We start from the raw sequence: 23,225 nt of genomic DNA, 5'->3' as shown, positions 1-23,225 counted from the left end.
GAGATAAACGCTCTTAAGCTTCAGGGAACGTGTGAACAAATGCATAAATCTTAAGAGCGTTCCTGTCGCTGTACAGTGTGCACTGCCTAAAGTTTCTCCTTTACTTTGCCAGTGTGCGCAGATGTAGATACACGCGATAGATACGAGGTTATCAGGCGGATAAGTTCCTTCGCCTTGAGGATAATACAAACAGTGCGGTGTAACGTCCATAAATACAATGACAAAACGGATCGGGATAAATAAAGCCTCTGGTCCGGGGAATAAACACCAGAAATGAAGGGCTCAGCAGCTCTAGTGTGGAAGGGGTGGGGGGGCTCTTAGAAGAGCCTTTGGGGTGATAGTACAGAGCAGGTGATGGAGCCGATTACTTGGCGCTGGTGTACTTGGTGACGGCCTTGGTGCCCTCGGACACGGCGTGCTTGGCCAACTCTCCGGGCAGCAGCAGGCGCACGGAGGTCTGGATCTCCCGGGAGGTGATGGTGGAGCGCTTGTTATAGTGAGCCAGGCGGGAGGCTTCTCCTGCGATGCGCTCAAAGACGTCGTTGACGAAGGAATTCATGATGCTCATGGCCTTGGAAGAAATGCCGGTGTCGGGGTGGACCTGCTTCAGCACCTTGTACACGTAGATGGCATAGCTCTCCCTCCTGGCCCTCTTACGCTTCTTGCCGTCCTTCTTCTGGGCCTTGGTCACGGCTTTCTTGGAGCCCTTCTTGGGCGCTGGGGCAGACTTGGCGGGATCAGGCATGGTAGCACGGCGATCTTTTCCCACACGAGAATGAGAGAAAATAATGTCTGTGCTCCTCCCAGCGCAGCCCTATTTATAGGCGGGCTATGCAAATGAGCGCCGCTGTCTGCGCGCTGTTCTACTGGACCAGCAAGTCATGTGACCAGTGCCAGCATCATAATCCCCGCCCTCCGCAGCTGATTGGCGCTTCCACCAGGTTTGAATTTCCCTCCGTTTCTCTCCTCAGGTTTACAGGTTCTAATCGCCTCGTTATGTTGCGGGGGGGAACGCCACAGATTGTCCCCTGTGTAGCCTGATGCATGCCGGCGGGGGCTGTACAGCGCCGTGCTGCACGGGGTCTGGGGGAGGGGCATGAGCGCTAATGCTGGACTGTAGAAATAAACCAATGAGATGGAGGGGGCGGGCTTTCCATGAGCCAATGAGGACGAGCCCCGGCTGTATAAATATGTCGCTCTTTCCGCTCCTCAGCTCATATCACCGCTGTGTAGTAACGTCTATACTGAAGCGATGGCAAGAACCAAGCAGACCGCCCGCAAATCCACCGGAGGGAAAGCTCCCCGCAAGCAGCTGGCCACTAAGGCCGCCAGGAAGAGCGCTCCCGCCACCGGCGGAGTGAAGAAGCCTCACCGCTACCGCCCTGGTACAGTCGCTCTGCGTGAAATCCGCCGCTACCAGAAGTCCACCGAGCTGCTGATCCGTAAGCTTCCCTTCCAGCGCCTGGTTCGAGAGATCGCCCAGGACTTCAAGACGGATCTCCGCTTCCAGAGCTCCGCCGTCATGGCCCTGCAGGAAGCTAGCGAAGCTTACCTGGTCGGGCTCTTTGAGGACACCAACCTGTGCGCCATCCACGCCAAGAGGGTCACCATCATGCCCAAAGACATCCAGCTGGCCCGCAGGATTCGTGGGGAGAGGGCTTAAATCTGCCCAGGCACCGTCTGACAACACAAAGGCTCTTCTCAGAGCCACCAAATCCTCCCTCAGACGAGCTGTAGCCGTTGTCTTTCTCCTCTCGGGAGGGGAGAAGAGAAGCCTTCACTGGCTGCTAATAGAGAGGTTACCCTTTCCCTTACAGTCACTGAGTTAGCGATATCTCGTCTCCCTCCTTTGTATGTATAACAGGCACATATGTAACTGCAGCGCCCTCTACAGTAACCTGAGCGCCGCCCCCACTGACTGCTGACTCAATCTTACTTCGCAGCAGCAGCAGCGGAGGATGTAATAGACAGGCGGAGGCTTGAAATTCGCGTCCTTTCTCCCTTTGCACCACCTGACGCTGCCGGTTCTCGCGCGGGTTGTAACGGTCACTGAATGAATGGGAATCTACGATTGAGCGGGAAGATAGACAAAGGTTCGCCCGGATCAGCCCTTTAACGCCCGTTTCATCGGCACTTCTAAACCTGCCACCGTGGGCTGTGCCCTGGCGGGGAGAGAGGATTAGGATGAGCACAGCCATTGCTATCCCTAACTGACCCTGCGCCCGCACCACATCTCCCTCCCTCCCTCCTCTCCGTCGCTAGTATGTGCCTACTCCGCGCATCTCTCCCTAGCGCCTTCTACAATGACCTGAGCGCCGCTGAATCTTCTTCAGTTGGGGAGGGTTTGAAATTCGCGCCCATTCTCTCTGCACCACGTGACGCTGCCGGCTCTCGCGCGGGTTGTAACGGTCACTGAATGGGAATTGCAAAACCACCAACCGTGTGAGCGGGGAGATAGACAAAGGTTCACCCGGATCAGCCCTTTAACGCCCGTTTCATCGGCACTTGTAAGCCTGCCACCGTGGGCTGTGCCCTGGCGGGGAGAGAGGATTAGGATGAGCACAGCCATTACTATCCCTAACTGACAAGACCCTGCGCCCGCAACCACATCTCCCTCCCTCCTCTCCGTACCTAGTATATGCCTACTCCGCACATCCTTCTACAATAACCTGAGGGCCGCCCCAGTCCGCTGCTGAATCTTCTTCAGTGGGAGAGGGCTCAGCTCTGGGGAGGTTTTGAAATTCGCGCCCCTTCTCTCTGCGCCACGTGACGCTGCCGGCTCTCGCGCGGATTGTAACGGTCACTGCGACTGAGCGGGAATTTCAAAACCACCAACCGTGTGAGCGGGGAGAAAAGACAAAGCGTCACCCGGAGGAGCCGGCGCTCACCTCGGCTTTGTATCAGCGCGCGCCCGCCCGCCCGTTATATCTAAGCTCCGCTTATACTACCTGCCTGGGAAGAGAGCATTAGCAGATTACCACCAGCCCGACCTGACACAAAACCCCGCGCCCGCACCACATCTCCCTACAGAGTGAATCCTCCTCCCGCTCAGTCACCCCACGGTGCTTCCCTGTAAGGGCCGCCGGTCGGGCCAGGAGTTGGCTTCAGAATAGACGGACAGCCCGTATTGTAGACAGGAGGCAGCTCTGCTGTAGACAAGGTGGTGGCTCTTAGAAGAGCCTTTGCTTGTATAGACGGATGGGGTGGGAGCGGCGCTCACTTGCTCTTGCTGGGCTTGCTGCTCTCGGTCTTCTTGGGCAGCAGCACGGCCTGGATGTTGGGCAGGACGCCTCCCTGGGCGATGGTCACGCCACCCAGCAGTTTGTTCAGCTCCTCGTCATTGCGCACGGCCAGCTGCAGGTGACGGGGGATGATGCGGGTCTTCTTGTTGTCCCGTGCAGCATTACCAGCCAACTCCAGGATCTCAGCGGTCAGATACTCCAGTACGGCCGCCAGGTAGACGGGAGCACCAGCACCAACCCTCTCGGCGTAGTTGCCCTTGCGGAGAAGCCTGTGCACACGACCGACGGGGAACTGAAGTCCCGCCCGGGATGAGCGGGTCTTGGCCTTAGCACGAGCTTTGCCTCCTTGCTTGCCGCGTCCAGACATGGTTCGTGGATCGTCAGTTACTGTAATGGAACACAGAATATCCTGCCCTGTACCGGCTCCTCCTGCCTTATATATATAGTTCTGCCCCGCCCTCCTGCAACTCTCATTGGACACATCTCAAGCCGCCAATAGAGGCCAGATTTGTGGAACCACCAATCCGCTTCAGCAGGCGGGGCTTGCAAAAGTCACATGGTTTGCTGGTCCAGTAGAACAGCGCACAGACAGCGGCGCTCATTTGCATAGCCCGCCTATAAATAGGGCTGCGCTGGGAGGAGCACAGACATTACTTTCTCTCATTCTCGTGTGAAAGAGATCTCCGTGTTATACCATGCCTGATCCCGCCAAGTCTGCCCCAGCGCCCAAGAAGGGCTCCAAGAAAGCCGTGACCAAGGCCCAGAAGAAGGACGGCAAGAAGCGTAAGAGGGCCAGGAAGGAGAGCTATGCCATCTACGTGTACAAGGTGCTGAAGCAGGTCCACCCCGACACCGGTATCTCCTCCAAGGCCATGGTCGTCATGAATTCCTTCGTCAACGACATCTTCGAGCGCATCGCAGGAGAAGCCTCCCGCCTGGCTCACTACAACAAGCGCTCCACCATCACCTCCCGGGAGATCCAGACCGCCGTGCGCCTGCTGCTGCCCGGAGAGTTGGCCAAGCACGCCGTGTCCGAGGGCACCAAGGCCGTCACCAAGTACACCAGCGCCAAGTAATCGGCTCCATCACCTGCTCTGTACTATCACCCCAAAGGCTCTTCTAAGAGCCCCCCACACCTTCCACACTAGAGCTGCTGAGCCCTCCATTTCTGGCTTCTTGCTGCTGCTGCTGCTGCACGTGTTTCTACCCAGAACCTATCTTTCCAGCTATTTTCTTGTACTTGCTAGACTTACTATACACCCAAAGAGAAGCTCTAATCTCCGGCTTGCTACATTGACATCTCTACGAGGTGCAGTGCTCTCTGCACGCACCTGCGATTGGAGGGTTAAACTAAGCTGCTACTTATCGGCCCGAGCTGCCGGCACGGGGGTTACACTGCAGAGCCGCAGTAGGACTACTTCTAGGGACCTGTTCACAAAGCTTAGATTCCGAAGGTTTGGACCGTTTTCTTCTTCTACTCTCTCCAGTATTCCAGCAGTGATGACATTACAGCCTACAGGAGGCGTCTGCAGCCCCAGACCTACAAGGCAGAGGAGAGGTGGGTGGCGGGGACAGCTCTGTTCTCAGGAGGATGTGGCGGCTCTGAGAAGAGCCTTTGGGTTATGAAGTAGAGAGTCGGGGAGCGGCGGAATTAGCCTCCGAAGCCGTAGAGAGTGCGGCCCTGACGCTTGAGCGCGTACACCACGTCCATGGCGGTGACGGTCTTCCTCTTGGCGTGCTCGGTGTAGGTGACGGCGTCACGGATGACGTTCTCCAGGAAGACTTTCAGGACACCGCGAGTTTCCTCATAGATGAGACCGGAGATGCGCTTGACGCCTCCTCTGCGAGCCAGACGGCGGATGGCAGGCTTGGTGATGCCCTGGATGTTATCCCGGAGCACCTTCCTGTGCCGCTTGGCACCGCCCTTGCCGAGACCTTTCCCTCCTTTACCGCGACCAGACATCTTCTGTGCTGCTGCTGCTGACAGACTAGAACAAGCGTCCCTCCGCACAGCCGCCTTTTTATATAGAGAGTGGTCGGACCAGAAGGAGAACCCTGCATTGATGACGTAATTCTTCGGCGTGACTCCTACAAGCCCCTCCTCTGTCTCGCGCTGATTGGCTGACATAAGACAATGGATCACTTTGAATTTCCCGCTCATTCTCCCATTGCCGAGGGTCAGCGGTCAGCGGCTCCTTCTAGCCGGCCTACTAGATAACATGCAGGGCGCTGTTCTCACTGCTCCAGACCTTCTTCTCTGTCAATAGGACTATTGCATTCCGGAGCCGCACCCCCTCCTCCCCGGATCTAATTCTTCTCCCGGCTGCGGTATCTCCTCTCTGCCCCCTATGGGCATCCTTGTGTAATCGCCGCGAGGCTGCAGTTATAGTGAACCCCGGGTGCGGGCTGTGCAGTTCCACGCTGATCCAGATGGGGGCGCGGGGAACAAACGGCACAGCTCGAAAGACCCTGTATATACGGATCCCAGCCAGCAGGTGGCGCACAGATACTACATAGGACGGTTACCGGGGCTCTAATTCTGTCGTTAGACGATCGTCTTTAACCCTTTCCCGGCAATGGCATTTTTTTTTTTTTTTTTTTTGTTTCGTTTTTTACTCCCCTCCTTCTAAGCCCCATAACTTTTTTATTTCTCCGCTCCCAGAGCCATATGAGGTCTTAATTTTTGCGGGACAAATTTTTCTTCCTGATGCCACCATTAATTATTCTATATAATGTACTGGGAAGCAGGAAAAACCATCAGAATGGGGTGGATTTGAAGAAAAAAATGCATTTCTGCGACATTCTTACAGGCTTTGGTTTTACGGCGTTCACTGTGCAGCCAAAATGACATGTCCCCTGTATTCTGTGTTTCGGTACGGTTCCAGGGATACCACATTTCTATGGTTTTATTTAAATTTCGACCCCTTAAAAAAAATTCCAAAACTGTTTTGTTTTGTTTTTTTCTAAAAGTCGCCATATTCCGACAGCCGTAACTTTTTTATACGTCCGTGTACAGAGATGTGTATGGCGTCTTTTTTTGCGGGGTCGGGTGTACTCTTTAGTTCTACCATTTTCGGGAAATGTTATTGCTTTGATCACTTTTTATTCCAATTTATATCAGAATCAAAACACTGAAAAAAAAAAAAAAAAACGGCACTTTGGCACTTTTGACTATTTTTCCCGCTACAGCGTTTACCGAACAGGAAAGATATTTTTATAGATTTTTAGAGCGGGCAATTTTGGACGCGGGGATACCTAACATGTATGTGTTTCACAGTTTTTAACTACTTTTATATGTGTTCTAGGGAAAGGGGAGTGATTTGAATTTGTAATTCTTTTTATGTTTTATTATTATTATTTTATTTTTATTTTAACTTTATTTATTTGATTTTTTTTCCCATTTATTAGACCCCCTACGGGCGTTGAACCCCAGGGGGTCTGATCACTAATGCATTGCAATGCTAAAGCAAAAAATCATCCTTTCTTTTGCAGGCTGCATAGACCAGCCTGCAAAAGAGAGCATTTGCAGACAAGCCTGGGAGCCTTGTAAAGGCTCCCGGCTGTCATGCCAACGTGACGTCGGCCCTGGAGCATGCTCCAGGAGCAGGCGACCACCGGCAAAATGGCGGCGCCCATGCGTCGCCGGAAAAATGGCGCCTCCGGCGCCTTTGACCGTGGCGCCGCAGGGGTTAATGCCTTAAAGCAGTAGACACCCGGCGGCTATGGCGGCCGCCCGGCTCCCGAGCGGTCGCCATAGTTACAGACCCGACATGCGCCGTACTATTACGGCGCATGTCGGGAAGGGGTTAAAAAGGCCATTCTACTCCCACCTTCCAGTCTCTTCTTCTCCTCTTTGCTGTTTCTGTCAAAATCTGTTTATTGCAGTATGCAAATCCCGCTCATGGAACTCAGGGGGATTGCCCCTCTTGCTCCGAGCACCCCCACGTCATAACCTCTCGCCGCCCCTTAGTTCTTAATTCTCTTCACGCCCCTCTTCATATTCATCTCCTGACACTCTGCCTTGCGTACTCATCCGACGCTGTGCTACACGCCCCATGAAGAGGGGCATGAACAGAATGAACTAAAAGGAGCTTGTGCTGTTGTTAGGACTAAGGGAAAACAGATGATGAATAATAATAGAATAATACATTTTATTTTTATAGTGCCAACGTATTCTGCAGCGCTGTACAACTTGTAGGGTTCAAATACAGAGAGAAAAATGCATTACAAAGAAATAGTCACGTCACACAATGGGACTGAGGGCCCTGCTCGCAAGAGCTTACAATCTGTGAGGTAAAGGGGGTGGCACAAGAGGTAGCAGGGGCGGCATTGCTTATACAGGGGTCAGACAATATTGTAATAGTGGTGACTGTCTTTACACAAACATAAACCTGTAGGAGCCGTCACCGTCACTGCCTATATCTCCTCCGGCTTTACAGCTCAGGTTTACGTACAGAAGGTGTCATCTGCAGAATAAGGGGAGAAAAAAAAAAAAAAAAAAGAAAAGGCAAAATAGTGCAGTATGCTGCTACGTCGTCTCGCCTGGTACGGCGCCCCGCGCCTTATGCTGCACCCCTCTACATTTTACACAGACCTGTTCCGCACCACATAATGCCGTCCCCAAAGACTGATGACCATTAGGCCAATACCGATTGGATTATTCCAACAGGCAATGGCTGACAGGCAATGATATATTCCCCAATTGCTCCATCCTCCACCAGCCCTCCTGTTCGATTCTAGGTAATGCTGTACATCATATGCAGGAGCTGAATAACATCACCCAAAAGGATTGTGCACAGAACTACTTTAAATATAGGACAACTAGTGAACCCGAACTGTACCCTATGGCAGCGAGGGAGCCCTCTCGGCCCTCCTGAATACAGCAGAACAGTCCCAAATTCCAGGTGCTGTCTCGCAGTCCTTTGGCGGTGGCTCCCAAATAACCTGCATATCACTTAAGAATGGCACTATATTATGCGGGGGCCCTCTGACGGGATGTTCTACTGACTGGGGCCCCTCCCTACAACATATTCTTGTTTGAAATGGTTATGGGTGCTGCAGCGGCATCTCATACACTTGAACAGGGTACAACTACAGTACCCACAACTGCGGTTGTAAGAACACAGCGAATAAGCAGCGCCCCACATTTAAACAATAATGGGATTTGCCTGCTCCGAGAAACAGTTGATCTGTGGGGTCCTAACAGTCTAAGGGATCAGTAGGGATTAGAGATGAGCCAACAGCGTTCCATCGAATTGGTATTCAGGCTGCTCAAGATATTCCATTCCAATTGAATACCACGCGGCAAACGCACTAAAAATTTGTATCCCCTCCCACCTTCCCTGGCGCTTTTTCTTTCTTTTTTTTTTTTTTTTTTTGCACCAATAACTGTGCAGGGGAGGTGGGACAGGAACTACGACAACCGCGGCATCGAAAAAAAAAAAAAAAGTCAGAAAAAGTAATTGGCTGGCTGAATCAGGTGACCTCCGCTTCATATGAATGGGGGATTTCAGATTCGGTTCATATGAGACTGTGAACTATGTGACTGTGAGACAGGGATAGATATACTGTGGGAGGGGGAGGGGGCATGGCTAGCCGGCAACCAGAGCGGTCGCATCTGCTGTGAGCTCCTGACTTGGACACTTTCATCCGTTTCTTACCGGCGGTGATCTCAGCCATCCATACAGATAACAACCCCGAGGCTCTCCTCCAAGCCTCTGTCTGCTATTTTGGGGTGTTATTTCACACTTTTACAGCGCTCCTGAGGATATAAACTGTTGCGGCCTTCTGTCCCACAGGACCCGGCCGCCATCTTGTTTTTGGACTTACCTGCTGCCGACTTGTTCCAGCTCCCGGCGTAGTCCCTCGCAGCTCTGGACCGCTCATCCGACCCAGGAGAGGACCTCTGGCGCGTTCCAGCCACTTACTGCCTTCATCCAGCTCTCTTACTTTACCGGGCAGCTGATCATAGGAGTCACGACCGCCATTTTGTTTTTTTTGCGGCCTGCCTTCTTCTGGAGTCACCACGGCCTGCGGAGCGCAGGAGACATCTCCCGCGACATCACAGCTGCTTCTGGTTCTGGAGCAGCCTGGAGAGGAGGTATTTCGAGGTACGGAACCTCAGATTCTGGATCTCTTCTCCCAGACCCGGCAGCCATTTTGAGTAGGCCTCACTAGGATCCCTAGCCTAAAGTGTAAGGGCCGGCCCCTGATGTGACTTCTACGCAGAACCCAGATCCGGAAGAAGGGGTGTGACTTGCCGGACAGCTATCCGGCTGTGATTTGCGCCCAGCTCCAGACCTACCCATCTTGGAGCGCAGCCTGCCTCTCTGCATGAAGCAGCAGCTACAGACCAACTACACTGAGACGCCTGCAGCTGCCCTTCAGTTTAACCCACTCGTATCCTGACATGGAGGTGAGCCGAATCTGCATTTCTCCCTTCCCCTGGAGTTGGAAACAGTAGCAGGCCACATTAATCTGCACTTGAGGACCTATGATAAGATAAGATAATCCTTTAATAGTCCTACATTGGGGAAATTCCAGCATGTTACAGCAGCCTAGTAATACAGGATAATACACAGTAATATAATACAGACGCAGACACACATATGCTGAGAAGAGAAGATATACTAGGAGTCCATGGCAGCTAAGGAACGGAAGAGAAAGAAGGAAGACTTCATGGTCATCGTCATAGTCATTTAGTTGTCTGTGCGGAGTGTCTTCGCTTGGTCTGATGTAAATTATACAGCCCGGTCGCGGTTGGAAGGAAGGACCTGCGATAGCTTCTTCTCACACTTGGGGTGAAGCAGACGGTCACTTACAGTGCTGCCAAGTCCCATCAAGGTCCCATACATGGGGTGGGATTTCTTCTCCCGCATGGAGGTCACCACAGACAGTATCCTTCTGTCACCCACCACCTGTACTGGGTCCAGGGGGCTCCCCAGGACAGAGCTGGCCCTCCTGATCAGCCTGTCACGTCTGTTTCTGTCCCTGGTTGATGGACTGCACCCCCAGCAGGCCACACCGAAAAAGATGGCTGAGGCAACCACAGAGTTGAAGAAGGCCCTAAGAAGTGTCCCCTGGACTCCGAAGGCCCTCAGCCACCTGAGCAGGTAGAGTCTGCTGTGGCCCTTTCTGTGCAGCGCCTCCAGGTGATCAGCCCAGTCTAGTTTATTAGTGAGGAGCACGCCCAGGTACTTACAGGTCCTGACTATCTCAATACATATTCCCTGGATCTCCACCGGGGTCGGAGCACCTCTCCGTTTACTAAAGTCCACCACCATCTCCTTGGTCTTCCCAGCATTAATACTGAGCTGGTTCCGCTGGCACCATTCAACAAAGTCCAGGTTTAAGTCTCTGTATTCCCTATCGTCGCCATCAGTGATAAGGCCGACTATAGCAGAGTCATCGGAGGACTTCTGTAAGTAACAGCTGGATGAGTTGTGCCTGAAGTCAGCAGTGTACAGTGTGAAGAGAAATGGGGCAAGAACTGGACCTTGTGGTGCCCCCGTACTACAGATCACAGTGTCAGACACACAGTCCCGGGCTCTCACATACTGAGGGCGGGTTGTCAGGTAGTCTAGGGTCCAGTTGGACAGGTGATGGTCCACTCCACCAAGGTTCAGCTTTTCCCTCAGTAGCCCTTGCTGAATGGTGTTGAACGCACTGGAGAAGTCAAAGAACAATATTCTCACAGTGTTCCCGGGTTTCTCTAGGTGAGAGAGAACTCTATGAAGAAGGTGGATGATGGCGTCATCTACCCCAATGCCCGGCCGATAGGCAAACTGGAGGGGGTCCAGAGCGGAGCTCACTAGGGGGTGTAGGTGTGTCAGGACCAGTCTCTCTGGGACCTTCATCAGGTGAGATGTCAGTGCTACGGGTCGGTAGTCATTGTAGCCCACCGGGTTGGGTATCTTTGGGACTGGCACCACACAAGATGTTTTCCACAGTCGAGGTACCACTCCCAGCTTTAGACTCGTATTGTACATGTGTGTAATAATACCACACAGCTGGTCACTGCACATTTTAAGAACTCTTGCGCTTATACCATCAGGTCCTCCGGCCTTGTCTGCTTTAATAAACCCTTCTGCTACCCTCCTCCCCTATATCTCCTCTCCGGAAAGTTTTACATTCATATCCCATAAGTGGTGTCCCTGACCCTCGATATCTACGGTCCTCGGCTAGAGTTATTCTACATTCTTTCCGCACTCCCACACCTGGGCTTTCTTGCCCTCCCCTGCAGCCCCCTGCCGCCTTCTCTAACAGGGTCTCATCCGAACCTCCCCTGTGGATTAGTCGTAGCAGTTAAGATTGGGAAAGGCTGTCTTACCTACAGGAATATCATCCCCACTACTGCACTAAGAGACGTAGAACCCAATTATACCTGATACCTCGCTTGCAGAGGACGACTGTCTGCCTAGACGCTGAGATTGTCAACCTTACCTATTGATATTTGGGGACCTCTCCCCTCCCTGTACCTAAGTGAATCTCCAAGAACACTCTTGTCTATGTTGTCATTTAGACTGATGCTCTCTGTTTGCTAGATGTTATAGTCTTGACCTCGTCCCTCTCCCTCACTTATATTGCATCCATCAAGATGGTTAAACCAAATAAAGACAAAGGCACAGACCTCGCTGGTACTCCCAATCAAACTAAACTCCAAAGTGACTTGCAAAAGTATCTTAGAAAGAAAAATCGACAATCTCCCGCCGGATCGCTGAAAATGGCGCCTGACCACAATAGGGAGCCTGACACAGGTGATGACTCGGATGCTGAGAGTAATATTGACCAGGACCGCCTGGAGGATAGCACCTTCTTAAGAACATTTCTACAACAAGCTCTGTCAGCCGCCCTAGACCCAGTTCTTCAGCAACTTGAGGATATTAGAGCGGAACTTCATCATATAGACAGTCGAGTCTCTACTCTAGAAAGCGCATATCCTTCAATTAAATCTCATAATGACCTCACTACGTCTCAGCTGGCCCTGCACAAAGATTACATCGATTGTTCTCTTACTCTACTTCACCGCCCTCATCTCTTCTCTCTCCAGCAACCCTAAAAGGATTTTTGAAACTTTTCACTCCTTACTCACAGCCAAGGTGCAGACGCCATTCACAGTCCTTAGTGCTGATGACCTGGCCACGTATTTCCATGATAAAATTGATAAGATCCATCAGGAAATAACTGCCAAAGCCCCAGGTGGCATTGATCCCATCACCTACCATAGTACTGATCCCCTCACCAACCGCACTTCAGACTGTCTTTTCTCATCTTTTCAACCTGTTACAGAAGAGGAAGTCTCTCAGCTACTTTCTTCATCTCGCCCTACAACCTGCAGTAGTGACCCCTTCCCCTCGCACCTTCTCCAACCTCTGTCGCCTGCTGTCACGACTTGCCTTACTAAAATATTTAATATCTCTCTCTCTCTCTCTCTCTCTCTCTCTCTCTCTCTCTCTCTCTCTCTCTCTCTCTCTCTCTCTCTCTCTCTCTCTCTCTCTCTCTCTCTCTCTCTCTCTCTCTCTCTCTCTCTCTCTCTCTCTCTCTCTCTCTCTCTCTTTCTCTTTCTCTTTCTCTTTCTCTTTCTCTTTCTCTTTCTCTCTCTCTCTCTCTCCATCCTCCTTCAAGCATGCTGTTATAACTCCGCTATTGGAAAAACCCCACCCTGTGCTGCTAACTATCGACCCATCTCTAACCCGCCCTTCATCTCTAAACTTTTGGAACGCCTGGTCTATTCTCGTTTAAACCGCTATCTCTCTGCTAACTCTCTGCTTGACCCCTTACAATCTCTGCACTCTACTGAAATGGCTCTCGCAAAAGTCTCCAATGATCTCCTAATGGCTAAATCCAATGGTGACTTCTCTCTTCTTATTCTTCTGGACCTCTCTGCAGCTTTTGACACTATTGATCATCATCTTCTCCTCCTCACTATGCTCCGCTCAGTCGGCCTCAACGCCACTGCGCTCTCCTGGTTCCCCTCTTATCTCTCAGACCGCACTTCCAGTGTATCATTTGCGGGCTCTGTTTCTTCCCCTCTTTCCCTTGCTGTTGGGGTTCCTCAGGGCTCGGTCCTAGGCCCCCTGCTCTTTTCTCTCTACACAGCCCCCATTGGACAAACCATCGCCAGATTTGGCTTCAGGTACCATCTTTATGCTGATGACACCCAATTATACACATCTTCCCGTGACATCACCCCTGCACTCATACAGAACACTAGTGACTGTCTTTCTGCTGTCTCTAATATCATGTCCTCGCTCTATCTGAAACTAAATCTCTCTAAGACTGAACTACTACTGTTTCCACCATCTAACAGATCTGTCCCTGATATATCCATTGCAGTGTCAGGCCTTACTATAACTCCTAGGCAGCATGCCTGCTGCCTCGGGGTCATGTTTGACGCAGACCTTTCCTTCACCCCGCATATTGAATCACTCGCACGTTCATGTCACCTCCTCCTCAAAAACATCTCCAGAATACGCCCTTTCCTCACCAGAGAAACACTAAAGACACTTATTGTCTCTCTGATTCATTCTTGCCTTGACTACTGTAACGCCTTACTAATCGGTCTTCCCCTCACTAAACTCTCCCCTCTACAATCTATTCTGAATGCAGCGGCCAGGCTCATCTATCAGGCTAGACACTACAGCGATGCCTCGGGTCTGTGCCAGTTGCTACACTGGCTGCCTATTCATTATAGAATAAAATATAAAGTTATCATCCTCCTCCACAAGGCTCTCCATAATGCCGCACCTCCCTACATTTCCTCCCTCATCTCCGTCTACTGCCCAACCCGTGCTCTCCGTTCACTCAATGGCCTAACACTTACATCCCCTATTATCAGAACCTCCCACGCTCGTATACAAGACTTCTCCCGAGCTGCATCACTTCTCTGGAATGCTCTACCCTGGACAATAAGATTAACTCCCAATTTCTACAGTTCCAAATGCAAACTAACGACACATCTTTTCAGACAGGCCTATCACAATTTCTAACGTAAACCCTTCCATGCTATAATTAGAATCCCCAAAATTTAACCCTCCTCTGTCCCCGCTCCCACATTACCCCACATGATATGATGTCTTTTCCAGATAACTTTATTTGTCCAAGCTCCATCCACATGTTACAGGACACCACTAGTGATGGCTCATAAAGTTTTGTTTGTGTAATGACAGTAACCTCTATTACAAAAGTGTCTGACCCCTGTATAAGCAATGCCGCCCCTCCTACCTCTTGTGTCACCCCCCCTCTACCTCATAGATAGTAAGCTCTTGTGAGCAGGGCCCTCAGTCCCATTGTGTGAAATGACGTTCTTTGTTATGTATCTGTCTGTATTTGAACCCTACAAAATGTACAGTGCTGCGGAATATGTTGGCGATATATAAATAAATTTATTATTATTATTATTATTATTATTATTATTGTTGTTGTTGTTGTTGTTGTTGTTGTTGTTGTTGTTGTTGTTGTTGTTGTTGTTGTTGTTGTTGTTGTTGTTGTTATTATTATCAAAGAAAACCACAGTTGCTGCAAAACGTAAGACTTAAGTGGCTTTCTGAATCTTGTGCTAATGAGGCTTTGCAGTAAATTGCAATCCGAATGTCTGATCCTCAAGGAGTCTCTGGTGTGCCGGGAAATCAAGAGGATTAAAGCAGACAAGGTAGACTTGTACCGCCCGAGGTGCACCGCCGCAGGCATGACGCCGCCGATCGCCGGAGTGAAATCTGGCCCGCGGAAGTATTTTGAAAGTTGAAATTTTGACAAAGTGTCTACGGAAGTGGAAATTCTCTCAGGGGGAAGCTCCCCTCGGCCCTGCCCAGGAGGGTGAGCCCCATCCCGGTCTGGCGCTCGCTGCAGGAAGGCCTCCTCGGGGGCTCCGATTTTTTTTCAAAGTGTCTGCGGAAGTGGAAGTTCTCTCAGGGGGAAGCTCCCCTCGGACCCTGCCCAGGAGGGTGAGCCCCGGCCCGACTTGCCTCCCCTAGGCCCGCCCGGTCCGGAACCCGGTTCTCCCTGCAGACCTCGCCTCGGGGCAACCCTCCAACTCCACATCTCCCGGCACTTTCCGCCGGAGTCAAAAACAGCACTACCTCTTCCTTCCGCTGGCCCTCGAGAGTCCTCACCGCTCCCCCAGGCAGGCTTCCACGGGAGGCGGATCGGACCCCACCATTAAGCCCCCTGACAAACAGCCATCCCTGGAACTCTCTCCGGGCCCGACTATTAAGCCCCACCGCCGACCCTCCGGGGCCGACTATTAAGCCCACTGCCAGAGATAGCACTCATGGTAATCTCTCTGGGCCCGACTATTAAGCCCAACCGTGACTTATGCCGGGAAATATGACTTATGCCGGGAAATGTGACTTATGCCGGCAAATGTGACTTATGCTGGCAAATGTGACTTATGCTGGCAAATGTGACTTATGCTGGCAAATGTGACTTATGCTGGCAAATGTGACTTATGCTGGCAAATGTGACTTATGCTGGCAAATGTGACTTATGCTGGCAAATGTGACTTATGCTGGCAAATGTGACTTGTCCGCCCAACCGTGACTTATGCTGGCAAATGTGACTTGTCCGCCCAACTGTGACTTATGCTGGCAAATGTGACTTGTCCGCCCAACCGTGACTTATGCTGGCAAATGTGACTTGTCCGCCCAACTGTGACTTATGCCGGCAAATGTGACTTGTCCGCCCAACCGTGACTTATGCCTGGAAATGTGACTTGTCCGCCCAACCGTGACTTATGCCTGGAAATGTGACTTGTCCGCCCTGTGCCTGGGCTTCCATGTATTGGATATCTCTGTCATGGTACGATAACCTTACATACAATTGCTATCTTTTAGAAACCCGAGACGGATGAAGAAGAACTGATTGCGCCGAATCCTGATGACATCACCCTTGCCTAAGGCGACCACTATTCTTCATTTTTCGTGGGCTAGTTATAAAATCCTACGAGGAGAGAGGACTATGTATTTGGCTTGCCTGTGTCAATGGCTGCTCCGGTCATAAATCTTTATCTGTCATGATTTCTAAAGATTGCCTTATTGCCTGGTAGGCACAGCTCAGGTTATAACACTTTTGCAGTCCTGACTTCTCCACCTTCATTTCCTCTTTAGCTCCCAGGAGGTATCCGTTTCCTTTACATAGACTTAAGTAAGGTGGAGCGAGGGGTCGCTATTAGAGATGAGCGAACACTAAAATGTTCGAGGTTCGAAATCCGATTCGAACAGCCGCTCACTGTTCGAGTGTTCGAACGGGTTTCAAACCCCATTATAGGCTATGGGGAACATATACTCGTTAAGGGGGAAACCCAAATCCGTGTCTGGAGGGTCACCAAGTCCACTATGACACCCCAGGAAATGATACCAACACCTTGAAATGACACTGGGACAGCATGTCTAGGGGCATAAAAGTCACTTTATTTCATGGAAATCCCTGTCAGCTTGCGGTTTTCGCAAGCTAACTTTTTCCCATAGGAATGCATTGGACAGCGCTGATTGGTCGAATTCCGTATTCCATTCAGGTCCGACCTTAGACTCCGCCTCCTTCGGCAGAGCCAGCACTGATTGGCCGAAGGCTGGCCAATGCATTCCTATGGGTATGCAGAGACTCAGCTGTGTTGAGCCAGTTCTGCTCAACTACACCGTGTGCTGGTCAGCCCATCAGATGTAACAGAGCCGAGGGTGCACTAGAACCCTTGTGCACACTCAGCTCACGCTAATAGAATGCATTGGCCAGCGCTGATTGGCCAATGCATTCTATAAGCCTGATGAAGCAGAGCTGAATGTGTGTGCTTAGCTCAACTACTCCACCAGCGTAGTTGAGCTAAGCACACACATTCAGCTCTACTTCATCAGGCTAATAGAATGCATTGGCCAGCGCAGATTGGCCAGAGTACGGAATTCGACCAATCAGCGCTGGCTCTGCTGGAGGAGGCGGAGTCTAAGGTCGGACCAGAATGGAGACTGGTGTGGAGTGATCTTAGACTCCTCCTCCTCCAGCAGAGCCAGCGCTGATTGGTCAAATTCCGTACTCTGGCCAATCAGCGCTGTCCAATGCATTCCTATGGGAAAAGGTTTATCTCACAAAAATCACAATTACACACCCGATAGAGCCCCAAAAAGTTATTTTTAATAACATTCCTACCTAAATAAAGGTTATCCCTAGCTATCCCTGCCTGTACAGCTATCCCTGTCTCTTACTCACACAGTTCACATTCTCATATGACCCGGATTTGAAATCCACTATTCGTCTAAAATGGAGGTCACCTGATTTCGGCAGCCAATGACTTTTTCCGATTTTTTTCAATGCCCCCGTTGTCGTAGTTCCTGTCCCACCTCCCCTGCGCTGTTATTGGTGCAAAAAAATGCGCCAGGGAAGGTGGGAGGGGAATCAATTTTTTTTGGAGTTTGCCACGTGATGTTCGATTCGAATCGAACACATCGAACAGCCTGATATCCGATCGAACATGTGTTCGATAGAACACTGTTCGCTCATCTCTAGTCGCTATGACTGTTCTAGTTCTAGTACAAGCCTCACATAAATGACAGTACAGTGCGTTCTGCTAATCTGACACCCAGTAGCCCTGAAGTCTGGATGGTCTAGGGTAACAGAATATACCTGATGGCGTGTTTCGGGATAGGCATAGGGAAAGTCAGACTCTTCAGATGAGCAACTTGGCTTATAACCACTAGTCTGCTGCCATGTTGGAATTGGTGCCTGGCCCCGGGGCTCTTGCTGTCCACATTGGCTTATCTGTCTATTGGTGATGGTATGAACTATGTAGAGAATATCACATATCCTAAGGAGTATCACAGAATACAGCCCATACCATTGAATCCTCCTGCACCATGTGATGGTACCCAACAGCCCTGCCACTGCGAATGATACATCCTGTCACTCAGGGCCGCCATCAGGAATTTTGGGGCCCCATAAAGCCTAAGTGTCTGCCCCCCCCCCCTGCCATTTTTGCTTTGCGCGCCGCGAGAAATTTAGCCCCACCCACTGTTATGTTGACTCCGCCTACTCATTAATTTCCCATTTGCCCGCACACTGTATAATCCTCCTACAGTCACCCGTAAATTATATGTCCCCCTCCGTCTCTCCCCTAGCTTCATATACACCCTTCATCTGCCCTCAGATTCATGTCCCCTCCATCTCTGCCCCCAGATTCATGTCCCCTCCATCTCTGCCCCCCGATTCATGTCCCCACATTTCTGCCCACAGATTCATGTCCCTCCATCTCTGCCCCCAGATTCATGTCCCCCCATCTCCATACCTCCCAACTTTTGAAGAGCTAAAAGAGGGACAAAATGTGTGGCGCGCTTAGCGCGCCGCAACAAATTTAGCCCCACCCACTTTTGTGTTGACTCCGCCCACTCATTAATTTGTCATGTGCCCACACACAGTATAATCCTCCTACAGTCACCCGTAAATTATATGTCCCCCCTCTATCTCTCCCCCAGTTTCATATACACCCTTCATCTGCCCCCAGTTTCATGTCCCCCTTCCATCTCTGCCCAGGGATTCATGTCCCCACATCTCTGCCCCCAGTTTCATGTCCCCTCCATCTCTGCCCCCAGATTCATGTCCCCCCAGATTCATGTCCCCTCTCCATCTCTGCCCCCAGATTCATGTCCCCATCTCTGCCCCCAGATTCATGTCCCCACAGTGTCATGCCGTCCCCTCCTTCATCTGCCCCAGTGTCATTCCGTCCTCTCTTTCATCTGTCCCCAGATTCATGTCCCCACAGTGTCATGCCGTCCTCTTCTTCATCTGCCCCCAGATTCACGTTCCACCTCCACATTAAACTTACCTTCTCCTCCGCTCCCTCGCCGCTCTCTGCGCGTCTCTCTCGTTGACACATGCGGCTGAAGGAAGGAGCTGACACGGGTCAGCTCCACGCTTCGCCGCTGGGTGTCTCTCTCGCTGACACATATGCGGCTGAGCCGGGTTCCGGCTCAGCCGCATATGTGTCACCGAGAGAGGCGGCAGCGGCGAAGTGAGGAGCTGACACCGGCTCAGCCGCATATGTGTCAGCGAGAGAGGCGGCAGCGGCGAAGCGAGGAGCTGACCTGTGTCAGCTCCTCGCTTCAGCCGCGTATGTGCTCAACTCAGATCTGCGTCCTCTGGCCGGGCCCCTGACACCAGTAGCAGTAGTACTGGCCTATTGGCGGACCTGCTGTCACTGTTTTATGTCCACTAGTTTCAGGGCATGTCTGGCTGAGTAGGGGCAGAGGTGGGAGCTGTGACCACATGTGGCACAATAAGATAGACAGGAGCAAAGATCATATCTGTCTGAATATGGAAATAAAATCAATCAGACCTTTTTCTAGCCTGGCAGAGGTTGTCAGCAGGATGTAGTTCTATCGATCTACAGGCTAATAAGCCGCCCCTCCGATCCATCTAATCATACATCTTTTGTGAATACGCCATAACTCCCGGGAATAAAACATATCGGTGTAATGTGCCTAACAAGAGATCCCAAATGCTTTGAGAAGTCGGGGTACGCCAGACCTGCAGCTTCAATGATACTCCATTCCCAGATGCAACCCTTGGGGACACTTGGCCAATATCCAGCATATTTTAGGGTTCCTACATAGTTAGGGTTTCTGGATCATCTGCTGGCGTCTGGATGGTCATAAAAACATAAATATGGCGGAAATGTCATTGATGTCATCATATTTTATTTCCAGTTTTTGGGCAGTCACGCTTTCACACTGACACCTGGAGCTGCTACTTCTGACTGCAATCCCCACACAACGACTTGCTGTATGGCCGTGTGTCTATCTGTAATGTGTCTTACTGTGCTGTTGGTTGTGGATTGTAATTGCCATACAGATCGCACAGGGTCTAAACTGACACATTGAAGCAAAGACAAACTTTTCAATAGTTCATGATGGTAGTGATTGTCAGGTTTGGATCACTATCACCTTGTATGCATCCCATCCTATATAATACGTGTAACTGCAGGAGACTGAAATCACCTCCAGCCATCATCCCATCCTACACGCCTCTGTGCAGACAGCTGTATATACACAATGTCCCCGCTTTTCTATTCTGCCCGGTGTATAGACATTGCTGCAGGGCAGAGCCCCATGAGAAGCGGCCCCCCTGTCTGCAGTATATATACATATATATATATATATGTATCTATCTGATGTGAGGACAGGGAGCCGGCAGTGAGCGGAGCCGCCGCCTGTGTTACCCTCCCCGGCTCTCAGCAGCTCCAGCTTGTCCCCGCATCGTACAATCAGCTTCCTGTAGCATAGAGCTTGTGGTAAAGATCCCGGGGATGGTGACAAGCGCCGGGAATAGAAGGGGGCAGCTCCCGCAGCGGTTTCATCTTCCTGCATAGATAGTGATGGACAGATGTGGGGGTGCTATGGCGGAAATCCCGGGGCCTCCTCTCCGCACCACCCCCGCACCTCCGCCAGTGACTGTTAGGGAGGATGTCGGGGAGTGGGGAGACACGAAGAATGGAAGCTCTCCTGTCCGGTTCTAGCCGGTAATGGGCTCTGATCCCGGGCAGGGAAGCACACGGGGAGAGCGGAGCTTGACTCTGGCCCTGTGCTGAGTGACAGCCAATAGGAGGTGAGGCCGAGGCCGCTCAGCAGCCAATCAGTGCGCACCGCTGTGCATATAAGAGGCGGCGGCTGCTTCGGCCCCAGTGTTTTCCCGTCTAGGAAAGGAATTAGAGCTCGATTCGTATCATGGCAGAAACCGCGCCCGCCGCTGCCGCTGCTCCGCCGAACTGGCCGCCAAATCCAAGAAGCAGCCGAAGAAAGCAGCCGCAGGGGGCGCCAAGAAGAGCAAGAAATCCTCCGGTCCCACCGTGTCCGAGCTGATCGTCAAAGCCGTGTCCGCCTCCAAGGAGCGCAGTGGGGTGTCTGTGGCCGCCCTGAAGAAGGTGCTGGCTGCTGGCGGCTACGATACAGACAAGAACCGCAGCCGTGTCAAGCTGGGCCTTAAGGCTCTGGTGACCAAGGGAACCCTGATCCAGGTGAAAGGCAGCGGCGCCTCCGGCTCCTTCAAGCTGAACAAGAAGCAGGCGGAGAGTAAGGACAAGGCGGCCAAGAAGAAGCCTGCAGCGGCCAAGCCCAAGAAAGCTGCCGCCAAGAAGCCCGCGGCTAAGTCTCCTAAGAAGGCGCCGACCGCGGCCAAGAGCCCGAAGAAAGCCAAGAAGCCTGCCGCGGCCGCCAAGAAGGCGGCTCCTAAAGCCAAGAAGGTGACGAAGAGCCCGGCTAAGAAGGCTGCCAAGCCCAAAGCTGCCAAGAGTCCGGCTAAGAAGGCTGCTAAAGCCAAGAAGCCCGCGGCTAAGAAATAAGCCCGAGCCGCCCTGTACTTGTCCCACAAAGGCTCTTCTCAGAGCCACCACCTTGTCCCGGCAGAGCTGTATGATCGCTATCTCCCCAGCCAGCGGGGGGGCGGGGGCGTCATATTAACGGCAATCCTATGACCAGGGCTCCATTCCCGTATCCGCACCGACACATGAGCGGTCACTACAGGGTAACATCCCCGCAGGTTTCTCCAGGTGACCGGTCCAGCGGGGTAGTAATGAGGACTAAAAGCTGAGGCCGCTGAGGGTTTATAGGGGCAGTAATCCAGTAGATTGGCCGCGCATCCTCCTCGTTACTGGCGGGGGCCTCTGTCTGGATAAAGGGGGAGGAGGAGGAGGAATTGTCAGTATGTCTGAGCTACACAATCCCTGCAGTCCCGAATGCAGCCTGATGCCGGGGGTCGCTGCGGTGTACGGCGGGCGGCTGTGTGCGTGCTTGTGGTAGGGGGACAAACGATACATACTCCCAGGTCTGTATCAGATCAGCGGGGAACGAGCCTGGACGCCCGGGAGGTTGTACTGGGGGAGAAGGGGGATGAGGCTGGGTGACAAGCGCTCTCAGGGGAGCCCCCGCCTGACACTACTCGTTCCTACACAGGCTGAGGAGGGGGCTCCCCTGAGAGCTCTTGTCACCCAGCCTCATCCCCTTCTCCCCCAGTACAACCTCCCGGCGTCCAGGCTCGTTCTCCCCTGAGAGCGCACACCGTTATTTCGGGGTCACTTCTGGACCCAGAAACTCGGATCTTTGCTGCCTCCTGTTCAGCGTGTTCTCTTGTATTTATAACGCACTGTCTGTGCTGCAGCTGAATGACTTGTCTGGGGGAGCTCCGGCTCCCAGCAGTAGGTTTGTGATGACACTGGGGCGGGTGGAGAAAGCCGGCAGACGTCCATTGTCTCCGGGGCCGAGCTGAGAGCGGCAGCAGGGACAGGGAGAGGCGGCGAGAACTGTAGGATATGAGCGGGAAAGCTCCGAATCACTAACGGGTGAAAGTTCTGCCAATCAGAGGAGGAAAGCAGGGGAGGGGGGGAGTGGCTTCAGGACACGCCCCATAATTGCGTCATCATAGCAGGGTTCTCCTTCTGGTCCGACCACTCTCTATATAAAAAGGCGGCTGTGCGGAGGGACGCTTATTCTAGTCTGTCAGCAGCAGCACAGAAGATGTCCGGTCGCGGTAAAGGAGGGAAAGGTCTCGGCAAGGGCGGTGCCAAGCGGCACAGGAAGGTGCTCCGGGATAACATCCAGGGCATCACCAAGCCTGCCATCCGCCGTCTAGCTCGCAGAGGAGGCGTCAAGCGCATCTCCGGTCTCATCTATGAGGAGACTCGCGGTGTCCTGAAAGTCTTCCTGGAGAACGTCATCCGTGACGCCGTCACCTACACCGAGCACGCCAAGAGGAAGACCGTCACCGCCATGGACGTGGTGTACGCGCTCAAGCGCCAGGGCCGCACTCTCTACGGCTTCGGAGGTTAATTCCGCCGCTCCCCGACTCTCTACTACATAACCCAAAGGCTCTTCTCAGAGCCGCCACATCCTCCAGAGAACAGAGCTGTCCCCGCCACCCACCTCTCCTCTGCCCTCTAGGGCTGGAGCTGTCGCTGCGGCTACTGTAGGAATACCGGAGAGCGTGGAGATAAACGCTCTTAAGCTTCAGGGAACG

At 52.2% G+C, this 23,225-nt stretch overlaps 5 protein-coding genes across 5 annotated transcripts; 3 read left to right on the top strand and 2 right to left on the bottom strand.

Moving 5' to 3' along the window:
- Positions 1-336: 336 nt before the first annotated feature.
- On the bottom strand, positions 337-760 carry LOC142219071 (histone H2B type 1-O-like). The gene has a single exon (XM_075288031.1). The coding sequence runs from the start codon at positions 743-745 to the stop codon at positions 365-367; it is 381 nt and encodes a 126-aa protein (XP_075144132.1). The 5' UTR covers positions 746-760; the 3' UTR covers positions 337-364.
- Positions 761-1,245: 485 nt separating this feature from the next.
- LOC142183522 (histone H3) lies at positions 1,246-1,885 on the top strand. Its single transcript, XM_075258631.1, has one exon. The coding sequence runs from the start codon at positions 1,253-1,255 to the stop codon at positions 1,661-1,663; it is 411 nt and encodes a 136-aa protein (XP_075114732.1). The 5' UTR covers positions 1,246-1,252; the 3' UTR covers positions 1,664-1,885.
- Positions 1,886-3,082: 1,197 nt separating this feature from the next.
- On the bottom strand, positions 3,083-3,660 carry LOC142183360 (histone H2A type 2-B). Its single transcript, XM_075258424.1, has one exon. It carries the CDS (start codon positions 3,607-3,609, stop codon positions 3,217-3,219), a length of 393 nt encoding a protein of 130 aa, XP_075114525.1. The 5' UTR covers positions 3,610-3,660; the 3' UTR covers positions 3,083-3,216.
- A 247-nt stretch (positions 3,661-3,907) lies between these two features.
- On the top strand, positions 3,908-4,376 carry LOC142183361 (histone H2B type 1-O-like). Its single transcript, XM_075258425.1, has one exon. It carries the CDS (start codon positions 3,938-3,940, stop codon positions 4,316-4,318), a length of 381 nt encoding a protein of 126 aa, XP_075114526.1. The 5' UTR covers positions 3,908-3,937; the 3' UTR covers positions 4,319-4,376.
- A 16,304-nt stretch (positions 4,377-20,680) lies between these two features.
- On the top strand, positions 20,681-21,577 carry LOC142219220 (histone H1.4-like). The gene is made up of 2 exons (XM_075288167.1): positions 20,681-20,736; positions 20,949-21,577. The coding sequence occupies exons 1-2, from the start codon at positions 20,681-20,683 to the stop codon at positions 21,553-21,555; spliced, it is 663 nt and encodes a 220-aa protein (XP_075144268.1). The 3' UTR covers positions 21,556-21,577.
- The last annotated feature ends 1,648 nt before the right edge of the window (positions 21,578-23,225 follow it).

Source organism: Leptodactylus fuscus, chromosome 10, assembly GCF_031893055.1.
Source record: "Leptodactylus fuscus isolate aLepFus1 chromosome 10, aLepFus1.hap2, whole genome shotgun sequence".
NCBI classification, from domain to species: Eukaryota; Metazoa; Chordata; class Amphibia; order Anura; family Leptodactylidae; genus Leptodactylus; species Leptodactylus fuscus.
Note: the sequence above shows the minus strand (reverse complement) of the source record. Positions and strands in the feature narration are given on the sequence as shown.